This window comes from Esox lucius, chromosome 20 (assembly GCF_011004845.1).
Source record: "Esox lucius isolate fEsoLuc1 chromosome 20, fEsoLuc1.pri, whole genome shotgun sequence".
NCBI classification, from domain to species: Eukaryota; Metazoa; Chordata; class Actinopteri; order Esociformes; family Esocidae; genus Esox; species Esox lucius.
This window is the reverse complement of record NC_047588.1, coordinates 17,882,724-17,897,627: the sequence shown is the minus strand read 5'-3', so window position 1 is coordinate 17,897,627 and position 14,904 is coordinate 17,882,724. Positions and strand designations below refer to the sequence as shown.

Genomic DNA, 14,904 nt, shown 5'->3' with positions numbered 1-14,904 from the left:
ATGCCGCTGCCTTCTTTGAGCCCAAGCTCATTTAAGTTGGACTGAGGCGAAGTGGAAAACTGTCCTGTGGTCTGAATAATCTAAATATATTTTTTGGGGGGGGAATCATGGATGCTGCGTCCTCCGGGCTAAACAGGAGAGGGACCATCCGGCTTTTTATCAGCACACAATTCAAAAGCTAGCATCCATTATGGTATGGGGGTGCATTAGTGCACATGGCATGGGTGACTTGCACATCTCTGAAGGCACCATTAATGCTGAACAATATATATAGGATTTGGAGCAACATATGCTGCCATCCAGACATCGTCTTATGCAAGGAAGCCCTTGCTTATTTCGGCAAGGCAATGCCAAACCACATTCAGCTCATATTACAACAGCATGGCTCTGTAGTAAAAGAGTCTGGTTGCATGCCTGCAGTCTATACATGTCACCCATTGAAAACATTTGGCGCATTATAAAATGAAAAATACGACAAAGGTGACCCCGAACTGTTGAGAAGCTGAAAACTTAGATCAAGCAAGAATGGGAAAACATTTCACTTTCAAAACTGCAGTGTCACGGTGCAGTGAGGATCAGCGCCCACCATCCCATACACATCCAGTTCCCATCACTCCACAAACACATCCCGGACTTGTCTTCGTGTCACATGACTTCAACTATTCACACCAGGTCCCAATCATCTTGTTAGTTTGTGTTTAAATGTTTCCCCTCTGCGCCCCACATTTGTCGATCATTGTTGTTTGCTGTCAGTGTGCTACATGTAACCGGTGAGTGTTTCCGGTTTGCTGTTCACAGATTCAGCCCCTTTGTTTTTCCTTCAGTTTGTTTTGAATGCTCGGTGTTTGTTTTTTCATTAAACACAACTACATAAAGTATATTCGCCTGCGCCTGGTTCCTCCACTACCGCCTCACGTTACATACGACAAATGGTCTCCTTAGTTCCCAAACGCTTACAGAGTATTGTTGAAAGAACAGGTGATGTAACAGTGGTATTCATGGCATAAATCAAAATGGGCATGTATTTTTCTAAAAACAATAACATTTCAGTTTCAACATTTTATTTGTTGTTGTTGTACTATTTTTAGTTATATACAGGGATAAGTGATTTGCACATCATTGCATTCTGTTTTTATTAACATTTTAAGTAGCGTCCTAACTTTGAAATGGGGTTGTATATTTAAATATATTATAATGTATAAAACTACATAGGTTTTTGTTTGAGATGTTTGGAATTTGTTCACATGATTTAATAAGGGGCCATAAGATTTTTACAGTCCTACTGTCGCGTTTTCCCGGAGATTAACTCAAACGCAGATGAAACACAAAGACAACGGAGTAATTGGTACATATATTTAAGAATGAAACAAACCATACAAAGACAATAATCCACAAGGCACAGGACAAACACAATGATATACACTGCACAAATAAAATAAAGGGAACACATAATCATCACAGTATAACAAGGACATCAATCTGTCCAGTTAGGATTGAGAATCAATATCATCTGTTTTGGTGCAAATGAAAGTGATAACAGGTGCACTGAAGACACAACAGCAAGACAACCCCCAAAAAGGGAATGGTTTTGCAGGTGGTGGCCACAGACAATTGCTCTCTCCCTATCCTTCCTGACTGATTCTTCTTTGCGTTTTGCTAGTGTCCTTGTCACTACTGGTAGCATGAGGCGGTACCTGCAGCCCATTCAGGTGGCACAGGTAGTTCAGCTCCTTCAGGATGGGACGTCCATACCTGTCGTCGCAAAAAGGTGTGCTGTGTGTCCCAGTACAGTCTCATGAGCATAGAGGAGATACCAGGATACCAGCTGTTTCACAGATAAGAGCAGGTTTGCACTAACCATGTCACAATCAGGAGTCTCGAGATGCTGCGGGGAATGTTATGCTGTCGGCAACATCATCCAGCATTACTCGTTTGGTGGGTTCCTCCTGGTGCAGGACAATGCCCGGCCTCATGTGGCCAGAGTGTGTAGGCATTTCCTGGATGACGAAGACATTGATGCCATTAATTGGCCCTCACGTTCCCCAGACCTGAATCCAATTGAGAACCTCTGGGACATTATGTATCGGTGCATCCAATGCCGCCAAGTAGCACCACAGACTGTCCAGGAGCTCACTGATGCCCTGATCCAGGTCTGGGAGGAGATCCCCCAGGACATGCTGCTGTATTATTGTGCCAGGGGAGTAGGGTCAGTTCTCCTTCACTGTAAATCAAAGGAATGTACCCCCCCCATGCTGAGCTAGTCTAAAGAAGGCCAGTTTTATTACTGCTTCTCTAATCATCACAACAGTTTTCAGTGGTGCTAACAATCACCAAAGGGTTTTCTAATGATCATTTAGCCTTTTAAAATGATAAACTTGGATTAGCAAACACAAAATCTCATTGGAACACAGGACTGATGGTTGCTGATAATGGGCCTCTGTACGACTATGTAGATATTACATTGAAAATCTGCCTTTTCCAGCTACAATAGTCATTTAAAACATTAACAATGTCTACACTTTATTTCAATTTGATGTTATTTTAATGGCCCAAAAATGCTTTTCTTTCAAAAACAAGCAAAGTTCTAAACAACCCCAAACATTTGAAAAGTAGTGTAGGCCTACAAACTAACACAAACTACATAGAGCACAGGTGTCAAACCGGTTCCACGGAGGGCCGAGTGTCTGCAGGTTTTCGCTCTCACCTTGTACTTGATTGATTAATTAGTTCACTAATTGGTTAATTTCTATCCCCACCTGGTTGTTCAGGTCTGACCTGGGAACCAATTTAAAGGAAAACCCAAAGACCTGCAGACACTCGGCCCTCCGTGGAACCGGTTTGACACCCCTGACATAGAGTATGACAAGGTATTATCAAATTGGAAGGCAAGTGTGACGCCCTGCATCCACGCTCCACTGCTCCTGAACGCACCCCAGTCATCAGATCTCAATCACCCTCATTCTGTGCACATGTGTCTGGTTTATGTCCCTATTTAGTTCTGTTCAGTTCTCCCTAGCCTTTGTGAGGTATTGTTTGTCATCTGTCATTCATACTGAGACTTTGGTTTTTCGCTTTCACCTAGTGCATTTCTTGTATTGATTCCTGTGTTCAACCTTAGCCTGATTTTGTCCTCGACTCCGTCTTTAGTCCTGTGATTTTGTATTAGTTTGCCTCTCGTGGTTTTGACACTTGCCTGTCCGACTGTCCTTTGCCTTGCCCCGTCAGGAGTTCTTCTCCTAATAAACCGCTTACGCTCCGCTTCTGGAACCAGCCCATCCCTGCCTTGACCAATTCATTACAGCAAGCTATTTTCATCATCCAATTACCATCTTCGTCTCTCTCAAGTACCCCAAAGGGGCTATATAAAAGAGGCTAATGAAATGGCCAACAAAACTAGCCACTTTAACACAGCCTACTTTATATTCCCCAGCAGCAGTGAACATTTCAGTTGAGTGGGAAAACCGCCGACAGCCTAGATAGAAGCAGAAAAACATATTCTGAAAAGACACTACAATAATTGTTTCGACAAAACTAGTGACCATTAATTTAACATATTAGGGATCTCTTAGTGATTATCAGAGGCATTACAATTTTAAGACATGAATGAATTAAAAGTAAATTTTTGTTGTGTGTGTTTTTGGAACACTGGAACAGATCACTTTCTGTGGAAGGTCAGAAAAGAAAGTGAAACACTGTAAATCAGATGGACCAATGGAAGGCTTAAATCAGGTGTTCATGTCTCTGCCATTTAGAGGTATTCACAATAAAAATATTGACAACTTTAATAATGAATAACAAATAATGGTCATTTACAGTAAAAGTGAAATAATCAAAAATGCTTACAATGTACATTAGCCAGTTAATTAGATCCACCACCATGTTCTCCACTAGACAGAAAATGTACAGTTTTAATGCATACTGTGTAGATTCCATGTGCCATGTCACAAGCATTTCATTGCTTAGAGTGAAGCTATGTTATTTGGTGCATTTGATAGATAAAATATGAATCACATGTGTGTTGCATAAAGCAGGCAGATAGGAATCGAGTCATTCAGTTATTGTTCTATTAAATGTTACTTAATTGGAGAAATAAGTGCGCTAAACAACTCTGAGTGTGGTATGATTGTCTGGTGTCGTCTTTCCAGCTGTCCTCAAGGGCTTTTCTCACAGAACACAGTCTAGAGCAGGGGTTTTCAACTCTTACCCTACGAGGTCTAGAACCTGCTGGCTTTCTGTTCTACATCATCATTAATTGCACCCATGTGCTGTCTCAAGTCTAAATAAGTCCCTGATTAGACATTTTCAAAGAACAAATTTTGTGGAATTGGCTTAACAAAGAATAGGATGACAATCAATACACACTGGGGCAGCAGGACTCCTGTGGGCAACAGCTTGCTGATGACTGAGGTCAAGAGAGAATAGCAGGAATCGTGCAAGCTAACAGGTGGTCCACAAACCGGAAAATAACAGTATAAAAGTCATGCAGTGTAAAATTCATTTGCAATAGGTGTCTTTTTTGTCATTACAATTCTACTTAAACTCTGGATAACAGACGTACTTGTAGATAGAATGTTTCCTGGATGTAGCCTCAATATGAATTATTTAACTAACTACTTCCAGCAGGATCATGTGGCATGTTACAAGTCACATACTGTCTCAGAATGGTTCCAATCTGCTGCAGCTGTGCACTGCCACTGCGTCAGGTCAGCATGGACCTACATCCAGGCACTGATGAATTCAGGGCGTTCTGAAAGCAAAGTACCAACCCAATACTAGACAGGTGTACCTAATTAACTAGCCACTGTGTGTATATTGTGTAAAAGCACTCATTTAAAACATTCATTATCAGTATACTTTCATATCCCTGCTACCAAGTTCTCTGACTAAACAGGCCAGTATGATTTGGCTATATACTGTATTCACTCATGTTGCTGTGTGGAGTGCTATCAAAATGCTGTCCTCTTGGTCTTTATAAGAGGATGTCAAACCTGAAAAGGATAAAGGCTTGGAATTCATCACATTTAACAATCTTAAATGCAAAACAAACATGGACATTTAAACTTCAAGACATACAGTGATGTGAAGTACACACTCTGGAACATATGACTTTGTCATATTCACTTTAACCCTACGATGTAACCTAATTTAACGAATGACACTAAACGGTTATATTCTGTAAACATTTATTTATAAAAAAATCAACAGAAATGCAATCTCATAGTGCAGACAAAATAAGTACACCCCTTGCATGAATTACTGTTGTTGCCCCCTTTGGCTGAAATAATGTAGCTGTTTCTTGTAACTCTCTATCAGTCTGTTACGTCAACTGGGAGGAATTTTTTCCCACTCTTCTTTACATTACTGTGGCTTTCTTGCATGCAAGGATTGTTTCAAGTCCCCCCACAGCATTTTGATCTATCTGGGCTTTGACCATTCCATAACCCTCCATTTCTTCATTTTGAGCCATTCTTTTGTAGCTTGCTTATGCTTTGAATAATTGTCCTGTTGTAAGAAAACTTTTCAGTTAAGCTTTAGCTTTTTGACAGGCGGCCTCACATTCTCCTCAAGAATTCTCTGTTCAAAAGCAATGCTTTTGTCTTCTTCATTACGTCCAAACTACTTCACCCTTTTCTCATCTGTCCAGAGCACATTGTTCCAGTAGTTTTGGTGTTTACCCAGGTGTTATCTGACAAATGTCACCTGTGTCTTGATACTCATTTTGAGAGCCGATGCTTCTTACTTTCTGACCTCCTATGAAGGCCAAGTTTCTGACAGTCGACTCACGCACTTTGATTAATTGTGGTAACAGGGAACTTTTGTTTCCCTTGATGTTCCCCTGGGGTCCTTAGAGACTAATACAACCATCTTTTAGTCAGCTTATCGAATGATTTGGTTCGATGACCTGTCCTATGTATATTGTCAGTGGTCTGGAATTTTCTGTGTTTGTAGATGTCAGACAGTGGAATGATGTACTTTGAGGTACTTCGATGATGTACTGGGAGGGGTTGCTTTGTAACCCTTCCCAGACTCATGTTCATCTGATAGGTCGTTTGATCGTGGCATGATGAGTTACCACACACCCATATCGTTCAGACCAAACCGGACCAAGTTTCTAATCTATATGGAATGCTGTACCCTACCAAGTTACTCTGTAACAAAGTTCTAATTATTTGCACCTGTTTTGTTCCATATAATTCACATTTTTGTAATTTTATGTGATGTAAAGTTAGTGGTGTACTCTGCATAAGGAAATTGCATTTCTGTTTTGATTTGTAAAATTGTGTCAACTTTATCAATGAATGTGGTTGGAATTCTGCTTAAATATCCATGCCTAAAAAAGTAAGTTTTCAAATGACTGTATTCCAAGGGGAAATGTTCATAACACAGGCAAAAACTACATAGTGTCTGTATACATAGCCCCTGTATTGGTAACACAACATTTAAGGACTTGTTATGCTCATATTATGGTTTGTGTGACTCCAAGTATGAACCAATAGTATTTCTCTTACATTCAGTTGGTTGGCTTTTCCAGTAATTGGGTTTAAGAAGTGAATACCACAGCTTATTTCCGCCACACTTGCAAACCAGACAGTGTATGCAAATGCATTTAAAAAAAGAGCTCCTCATCTAAGACTGCTCTTCACTCATATGAGCCAACACTGCTATGGCACAACTGTTAACCAAGGTACAAGGGACTCAACAGTTACATTTTGAATCAACACATTCCGAGACAATCGAGAATGCCTAAAGTTGGACGTCAATACGTTCAGAGACATTAAGAGTCTGTAGTGTTAATCAGACAGATGAATAGGCAGATGTACATAAAAGGTTCTCCCCCTCAATGACACAGCTGTGATGGAGTTAAAATGAATAATTGCATCGAATGAAAGTGTGGATATGCTTGGGGGAGGTCAGGACCTGTTTCCTGAGGCCTGCATTAGCTCAATAACTTAAATAAAACATTACAAACTGGTGCAAAATTGTTGTCCAGTCAGTCTGGGAGTAATAAGCTGTTCTGAATTATCATAGGGCAAATTCATATGTGCAAAAGCAAAAAAACATTAATCTGCCTTTAATGTCTATTGAGATGATTATCTCTCGAGTAAAAATCCACTTTTTGTATTTGCCAGATACTGTTGAATGATATGCAGTTGTCATGTTGTTCATTTTTTAAATCAATCCAAGTCAACAGTCAACCGATAACGTCTGTGAACATTCCAGACCTTCTATGTTCTGGTGCAGCCCTTGTTCCAACGGAGCAGGTAACCGACCAAGGCTTCCCTTAGTCTCCCCGGAGAAAGACACACCAGGGAAATATTTTAGAGTGGCAGGGAGTGTAAAATGCAGCACTGGATTGGGAGCTTCCAGGCTCTGTGACGGCCTCTAAGGAGTCTCCATGATCAAAACCATTCCAACCATCGCAATTCGTGCAGTCAGACGCAGTTGAAGAGAATCCCAGAATTCCAGTGGTTTAGTTGATCTTAGGCAGTTAAACCGGAGGCGTTGAGTTGAACTTTCGGAGTTGCGTTGTCCGATGTGGAGGTGGGGGGGCACATCTATGTGACAAGGGATACAGATGGAGAAAACAAGGTCACCTCCAGCTTTTGCCATGCTTTCTCACTGTGTTTGTACGTCGGCCTATTCATCTGGCATCTACTGAATACATTCATCAACTTAGGCGACTGATAAAGACCCTGAAGTACCTGGCAGGTACTGCTGTTACAGAACAGGCAGCGCGGGGGGTGGGGGTTCTAGGAGCTCCATGTCGCAGCGGTGTGCTGTAGCCAGAGGCAGTGGGATGTGACAGGGGGTCCACAGGCAGAGGTTTCTTTGGGGCGGGTGGTTTCATGGGTGGTACAGGGGCCTGTAGAAAACAGAAACAGTTTAAATTACAGTTCAATTATACAGGTGCTGGTCATATAATTAGAATATCATCAAAAAGTTTATTTATTTCAGTAATTTCATTCAAAAAGTGAAACTTGTATATTATATTTATTCATTGCACACAGACTGATATATTTCAAATGTTTATTTCTTTTAATTGTGATGATTATAACTGACAACTTATGAAAATCCCAAATTCAGTATCTCAGAAAATTAGAATATTACTTAAGACCAGTACAAAAAAATTATTTTTAGAAATGTTGGCCAACTGAAAAGTATGAAAATGAAAAGTATGAGCATGTACAGCACTCAATACTTAGTTGGGGCTCCTTTTGCCTGAATTACTGCAGCAATGCGGCGTGGCATGGAGTCGATCAGTCTGTGGCACTGCTCAGGTGTTATGAGAGCCCAGGTTGCTCTGATAGTGGCCTTCAGCTCTTCTGCATTGTTGGGTCTGGCGTATCGCATCTTCCTCTTCACAATACCCCATAGATTTTCTATAGGGATAAGGTCAGGCGAGTTTGCTGGCCAATTAAGAACAGGGATACCATGGTCCTTCAACCAGGTACTGGTAGCTTTGGCACTGTGTGCAGGTGCCAAGTCCTGTTGGAAAATGAAATCTGCATCTCCATAAAGTTGGTCAGCAGCAGGAAGCATGAAGTGCTCAAAAACTTCCTGGTAGACGGCTGTGTTGACCTCAGAAAACACAGTGGATGACATGGCAACCCAAACCATCACTGTGGAAACTTTACACTGGACTTCTGTGCCTCTCCTCTCTACCTCCAGACTCTGGGACCTTGATTTCCAAAAGAAAATGCAAAATTTAGAGAACATAACTTTGGACCACTCAGCAGCAGTCCAGTCCTTTTTGTCTTTGGGCCAGACGAGACGCTTCTGACGCTGTGTCTTGTTCAAGAGTGGCTTGACACAAGGAATGCGACAGCTGAAACCCATGTCTTGCATATGTCTGTGAGTGGGGGTTATTGAAGCACTGACTCCAGCTGCAGTCCACTCTTTGTGAATCTCCCCCACATCTTTGAATGGGTTTTGTTTCACAATCGTCTCCAGGGTGCGGTTATTCCTACTGCTTATACACTTTTTTTCTACCACATCTTTTCCTTCCCTTCGCCTCTCTATTAATGTGCTTGGACACAGAGCTCTGTGAACAGCCAGCCTCTTTAGCTATGACCTTTTGTGTTTTGCCCTCCTTGTGCAAGGTGTCAGTAGTTGTCTTTTGGACAGCTGTCAAGTCAGCAGTCTTCCCCATAATTGTGTAGCCTACAGAACTACACTGAGAGACCATTTAAAGGCCTTTGCAGGTGTTTTGGGTTAATTACCTGATTAGAGTGTGGCACCAGGTGTCTTCAATATTGAACCTTTTCACAATATTCAAATTTTCTGAGATACTGAATTTGGGTTTTTCATTAGTTGTCAGTTATAATCATCAAAATTGAAATAAAAAACACTTGAAATATATCAGTCTGTGTGGAATGAATGCATACATTATACAAGTTTCACTTTTTTAATGGAATTACTGAAATAAATCAACTTTTTGTTTTGATATTCTAATTATATGACCAGCACCTGTATAAAAGGTTAAATAAAATAAATAGAATAGAGTTTTTGCTGATTTCAAAAGTCTTGTTCTAATGCAGGAGCAACATGTTTCCGCTAACACAGGAAAGACAATACATGGCTCTAGACCAAAAGTTGATTTTATTGTGTTAACTTCTGGTTTAGTTGATGTTCCTCCAGTTGATGTGCTGCCTTGACTGTACGCTGACGATACAAACAACACTAAGCGTGAAATCATGTGCAAAAATAGCATCTCACTGGTTTCTACGTTCCCTTTAAACTGCTCATTCCTTTTTGAAATGTGTTCTCCTTTGATTTCCCAACCCCTTTTCTCCCTCCAAATGATGTGATATCCATTTGAACTTATAACCCTGTCTTGTCACAGCAAATACCAACAGGCCCATTGCACATCCAACAAGGAAGTCAATCAGATTAGGGTGCATGAGAACACTGACTTTACTGACAACCTAAACTTTGGCAAGCACCCAACCCTGCCAGAGTTAGCCATTAGAGCCGAATGAGACAAGGAAATCCCAATTGACGATTCCACATGGGGAGATGCTGCGCCAACATACATCGCCCCAGGGAGCTCCCAGCCACACATCAGGCAGCTACATAGGCAAGGCTTCGACCTAGATGGTGGTGGGCAACTTGGCACTATGAAAGGGGACCTTAGACTGCTGCACCAGTTGGTAGATCCAGATGGCTGTTATTTTAAGATTGCATGAATAAAAATTACTTTTGATCAGATGTCATGCATATTTGATTATTATTAAAATTACATTTTGGATAAAAGCTTGATTTATTAAGAATAATTGTTTTAAATCATTAAATGCATCTAATTAATCACTTACAGAGACCAACAATTAGCCACACAACTCAATTCAATCATTCAATCTCACCACAACTTGACAAACAACTATTCAACCCCACCACAGTCAATCAACCAAACACACCCATTGTCTCTGCCTCCATGCGACCATGTCTACATTCTACTCTGGTACCTGGCTGCCTGTTAGCACAGGGTCAGGGGGTAGAGGCTTGGTGGGAGGAGCCGGCCGACCCAACGCAGGCTAGAATAACGAACGGAAAGCAGGACAAGTAGATGGAGAGAATGTGACAGTGAGGGCTGGAAGACACCAACCAAAGTAACTACTGAAGTATTTAAACAGTCCTGAATAAGACTCTATAGACAATTGTCACAGAACTTCAATATTTTCAACTTTTTCTATTTGAAAAATAATGTCTGAAGAATAACATTTACCCTAATGTTTATTTCTACGCAAACAACAAATGGATGGATGATAATGAAGAATTACACAACTACAGACATGATACATTTCAGTCATGGCAGTATGATAATGAGAGGTAAATATGATGGTGTTTGAAATGTATGTAATTAGTACCCACAGAAAAATAAGGGAGGTCTTGCTTTTTGATTTCTGTCAGTGGGAGGATTTCGTATTTTTTAAATCTAGTCCAGGGGAATATTTGTAAACAATGAAATTACAATATTTATCAGTGTTTTGGTATTACTAATGGTATTGTATCTTGATGTGTGTCTGACCCTGCATGCATCCCCTATTAGCCAAAATATTCAGGTTTGTCTGTGGTTGCCTAGTGATGATAGCAGGAAGTAGTTGCTGCTAAAACCTGGAAAGCTTTTTAAGGATAATACTGTACAGTATTATGGTAATATTACTAGTATGCACTATATACAGTAGGTACTAATATTTTAGGTTATATGTATCTCCCCACACACTTACACCTAGGCTATCAATGAATTCCACACAGGGTTGTTTATTTTTGGTGTCCAAGTAGCCTGTCAATTAGATATTTATTTGTGCAGAATTAAAGTGTGATTACTGTACTTAGTCTACAGTCATGTAAAATTACGTAAAAAGGTAAAAGCACCTATATGCTGCTATGCTACAATATTTTCTAACACATTTTGTAGGCTTTATCACAGAAGATTCAGTCATTAATGAGATAATTGTCAGAATTTTTGCTTAGTTTCATCTGGCTTCCTCTTCCCTTGATGCTTTAGGTTAATAGATCCAGTGGGCTGTCTCTCTATATGTGACTCTGGTATGGGGAAGCATGTTCTTCTTTGATTAGTTAAACCATTGTGTTGACACACAGCCTACTCTTCCAGATCTGAGCTGGGGATAAATGTGCATGGTTCTTTTTCAAAATGACAGGCTCACTACTGTCTTGAGTGTCGGACAGTTGTCTTTGTAAACTCTACTGCTGCTACTACCACTACTACTACTACTGCTGCTACTACTACTAGTAATACATATATACCTTGTCACTATCAGCAACCTCTAACGGTGCCTGGTTGTTAGGGGGGCTGGGGGGCAGGGGCTTGGTGGGGGCTGGATATTTCTTGGGCAACTGAAGCAGTGTAGAGAACAGAAGAAACATCACTTCAGGCCCATTCAACAAACATTCTCAATGTCAGATGTTCAATATTTTGTCAGGAATCAGAAATCAAACATTATAAAGACATAACAACGGATATACACTCACCTAAAGGATTATTAGGAACACCTGTTCAATTTCTCATTAATGCAATTATCTAATCAACCAATCACATGGCAGTTGCTTCAATGCATTTAGGGGTGTGGTCCTGGTCAAGACAATCTCCTGAACTCCAAACTGAATGTCAGAATGGGAAAGAAAGGTGATTTAAGCAATTTGGAGCGTGGCATTTTCACGCACAACCATTTCTAGGGTTTATAAAGAATGGTGTGAAAAGGGAAAAACATCCAGTATGCGGCAGTCCTATGGGCGAAAAAGCCTTGTTGATGCTAGAGGTCAGAGGAGAATGGGCCGACTGATTCAAGCTGATAGAAGAGCAACTTTGACTGAAATAACCACTCGTTACAACCGAGGTATCCAGCAAAGCATTTGTGAAGCCACAACACGCACAACCTTGAGGCGGATGGGCTACAACAGCAGAAGACCCCACTCATCTCCACTACAAATTGGAAAAAGAGGCTACAATTTGCATGAGCTCACCAAAATTGGACAGTTGAAGACTGGAAGAATGTTGCCTGGTCTGATGAGTCTCGATTTCTGTTGAGACATTCAGATGGTAGAGTCAGAATTTGGCGTAAACAGAATGAGAACATGGATCCATCATGCCTTGTTACCACTGTGCAGGCTGGTGGTGGTGGTGTAATGGTGTGGGGGATGTTTTCTTGGCACACTTTAGGCCCCTTAGTGTCAATTGGGCATCGTTTAAATGCCACGGCCTACCTGAGCATTGTTTCTGACCATGTCCATCCCTTTATGACCACCATGTACCCATCCTCTGATGGCTACTTCCAGCAGGATAATACACCATGTCACAAAGCTCGAATCATTTCAAATTGGTTTCTTGAACATGACAATGAGTTCACTGTACTGAAATGGCCCCCACAGTCACCAGATCTCAACCCAATAGAGCATCTTTGGGATGTGGTGGAACGGGAGCTTTGTCCCCTGGATGTGCATCCCACAAATCTCCATCAACTGCAAGATGCTATCCTATCAATATGGGCCAACATTTCTAAAGAATGCTTTCAGCACCTTGTTGAATCAATGCCACGTAGAATTAAGGCAGTTCTGAAGGCGAAAGGAGGTCAAACACAGTATTAGTATGGTGTTCCTAATAATCCTTTAGGTGAGTGTATGAATATAATAGGAACAAACCTAACTTTGCTACAATACAATACAATAAATTAAGACACAGAGAGTTAGTTCCATAACACAGAAGTATTTCTATAAACACATTATTATTAATAAGTTAATAGGGATCACATTGCATCCCACACACAGATATCTGTGAAGCTCCTCTTGCAGGCCTATGCCAGGTTACCTGGGCTTGTTTTAAGACAGGGTCAGGAGGGAGTGGCTTAGTAGGTGGAGCAGGTCTGTCCTTAACCTGATAGGAGAAAAAATAGGAGGCAAAGGGTTTTGACAGCCAAGGGAAAGCATGCTCTGGAGAGTTAGTTGACGTTAGATTAGAATCAAGCAGAAACGATCCAACTCTCAGAAGGTTACCTGTAAATCTTGTTAATAGGTGTGAGATGAAATGATGAATACATTACATAAGAACATAGTTACTTTAAACCTTGTTAATTGGTGTAAGATGAAATTGCGAATAGGTTACTTAACGCTAAAACCGCCAAATGCCTACGCCAATTGGCATTTGAGTTTGTAATTCAAATAAAACAGCTATTTTGAAAGCTACACCCTCCTCCTTCCATGACTTTTTTGTATATTACATTGTTCCGTTGTCAGAATTCTAAACTCACAAATGGAAAACTATTAAGAAACTATTTGGGTTTTTTTACACCGTTTTCCGACTTAATCGGCCAACAGCCACTTAGCGTTGGTACCCAGGCAGCCGCTAATGGTACCCAGGCCATACACATAGCCTATTCATTTGGAGAAATTGACCTTGTCTTTTTCTAATAACTCCTCTTGGTCGATAACTTACTCATATAATCTATAGACAAATCATTTATGGAAGTAATCTAGCAGACTAGAGCTATGCATTGGCATTGAAATCAACTCAACAGCCCCACTGGACCTGCAAAGACGCGCCGTTCACATAGCCTATTCAATTGGAGAAATTGACTTATGTCAACTACAGACAATTCATATCACCTATAGATTGGCTGTGTAATTTTGTACATTTGTAGGGCCTAATAAACTAATTAAAATATTGTAGCTTGTGTTCTTAGAAATAATCGTCCTTTGTATTCTTTTCTTAATCTTTTTTTTCATATGATAAGACATTCATACAAACATATTCTTGTATTCTTTGAATTCATTAACTATTTTAAACAAAACCTATAAGTAATTTTTTTGAATATTCTATATAGTTTGACGACCCAGTAGATGAACTGATGCTCTGGCTGGATGGTGATGCTGCAGGGGAGAATGTGTATGCTAATATGGACGATTCATAAGATAATGATGCCAAACGGCGTTCGGCTCTGGCAGATACCGGGGGTCTGAAAGGCCTGGCAGTTCTAGTGCCAGTGAGTTACTGTAAGGCCTGGCGGTTCCGTAAACCTTCCGTAAAGTTACCGTAAACCTTGTTAACAGGGGTTCGATTAAATCATGAATAGGTTACTTAAAAACATAGTTAGTGTAAACCTTGTTAATAGGTGCAAGATTAAATTATGAATAAGTTATTTAAAAACATAGTTACTGTAAACCTTGTTAATATGTTTAAGATGAAATTATGAATAGGTCACTGAAAAACATAGTTACTGTAAACCTCATTATTACAGAGAATTCGTAGAAAATTCAGACCCTTAAATATTTCCAGATTTTGTTACATTAGAGCCTTATTCTAAATTGCATGATTTTTTTTTTTTCTTCATCAACCCATACACAAGAATGTCGTTTTTTCAAATGTAATAAACATTTCTGAAAACATTTTCT

At 40.3% G+C, this 14,904-nt stretch overlaps 1 protein-coding gene across 1 annotated transcript in view; it reads right to left on the bottom strand.

The window, feature by feature from the left end:
• Nucleotides 1–5,616: 5,616 nt before the first annotated feature.
• adam15 (ADAM metallopeptidase domain 15) overlaps nucleotides 5,617–14,904 on the bottom strand; it is a 43,226-nt gene continuing 33,938 nt past the window's right edge. The window contains exons 24-28 of the mRNA XM_020040827.2: nucleotides 13,325–13,390; nucleotides 11,767–11,856; nucleotides 10,464–10,532; nucleotides 7,704–7,864; nucleotides 5,617–7,556 (exon numbers count right to left, since the gene is read on the bottom strand). Of these exons, the coding sequence (XP_019896386.2) occupies nucleotides 7,490–7,556; nucleotides 7,704–7,864; nucleotides 10,464–10,532; nucleotides 11,767–11,856; nucleotides 13,325–13,390 (453 nt within the window). The 3' untranslated portion in view covers nucleotides 5,617–7,489. The remainder of the gene's footprint in view (nucleotides 7,557–7,703; nucleotides 7,865–10,463; nucleotides 10,533–11,766; nucleotides 11,857–13,324; nucleotides 13,391–14,904) is intronic.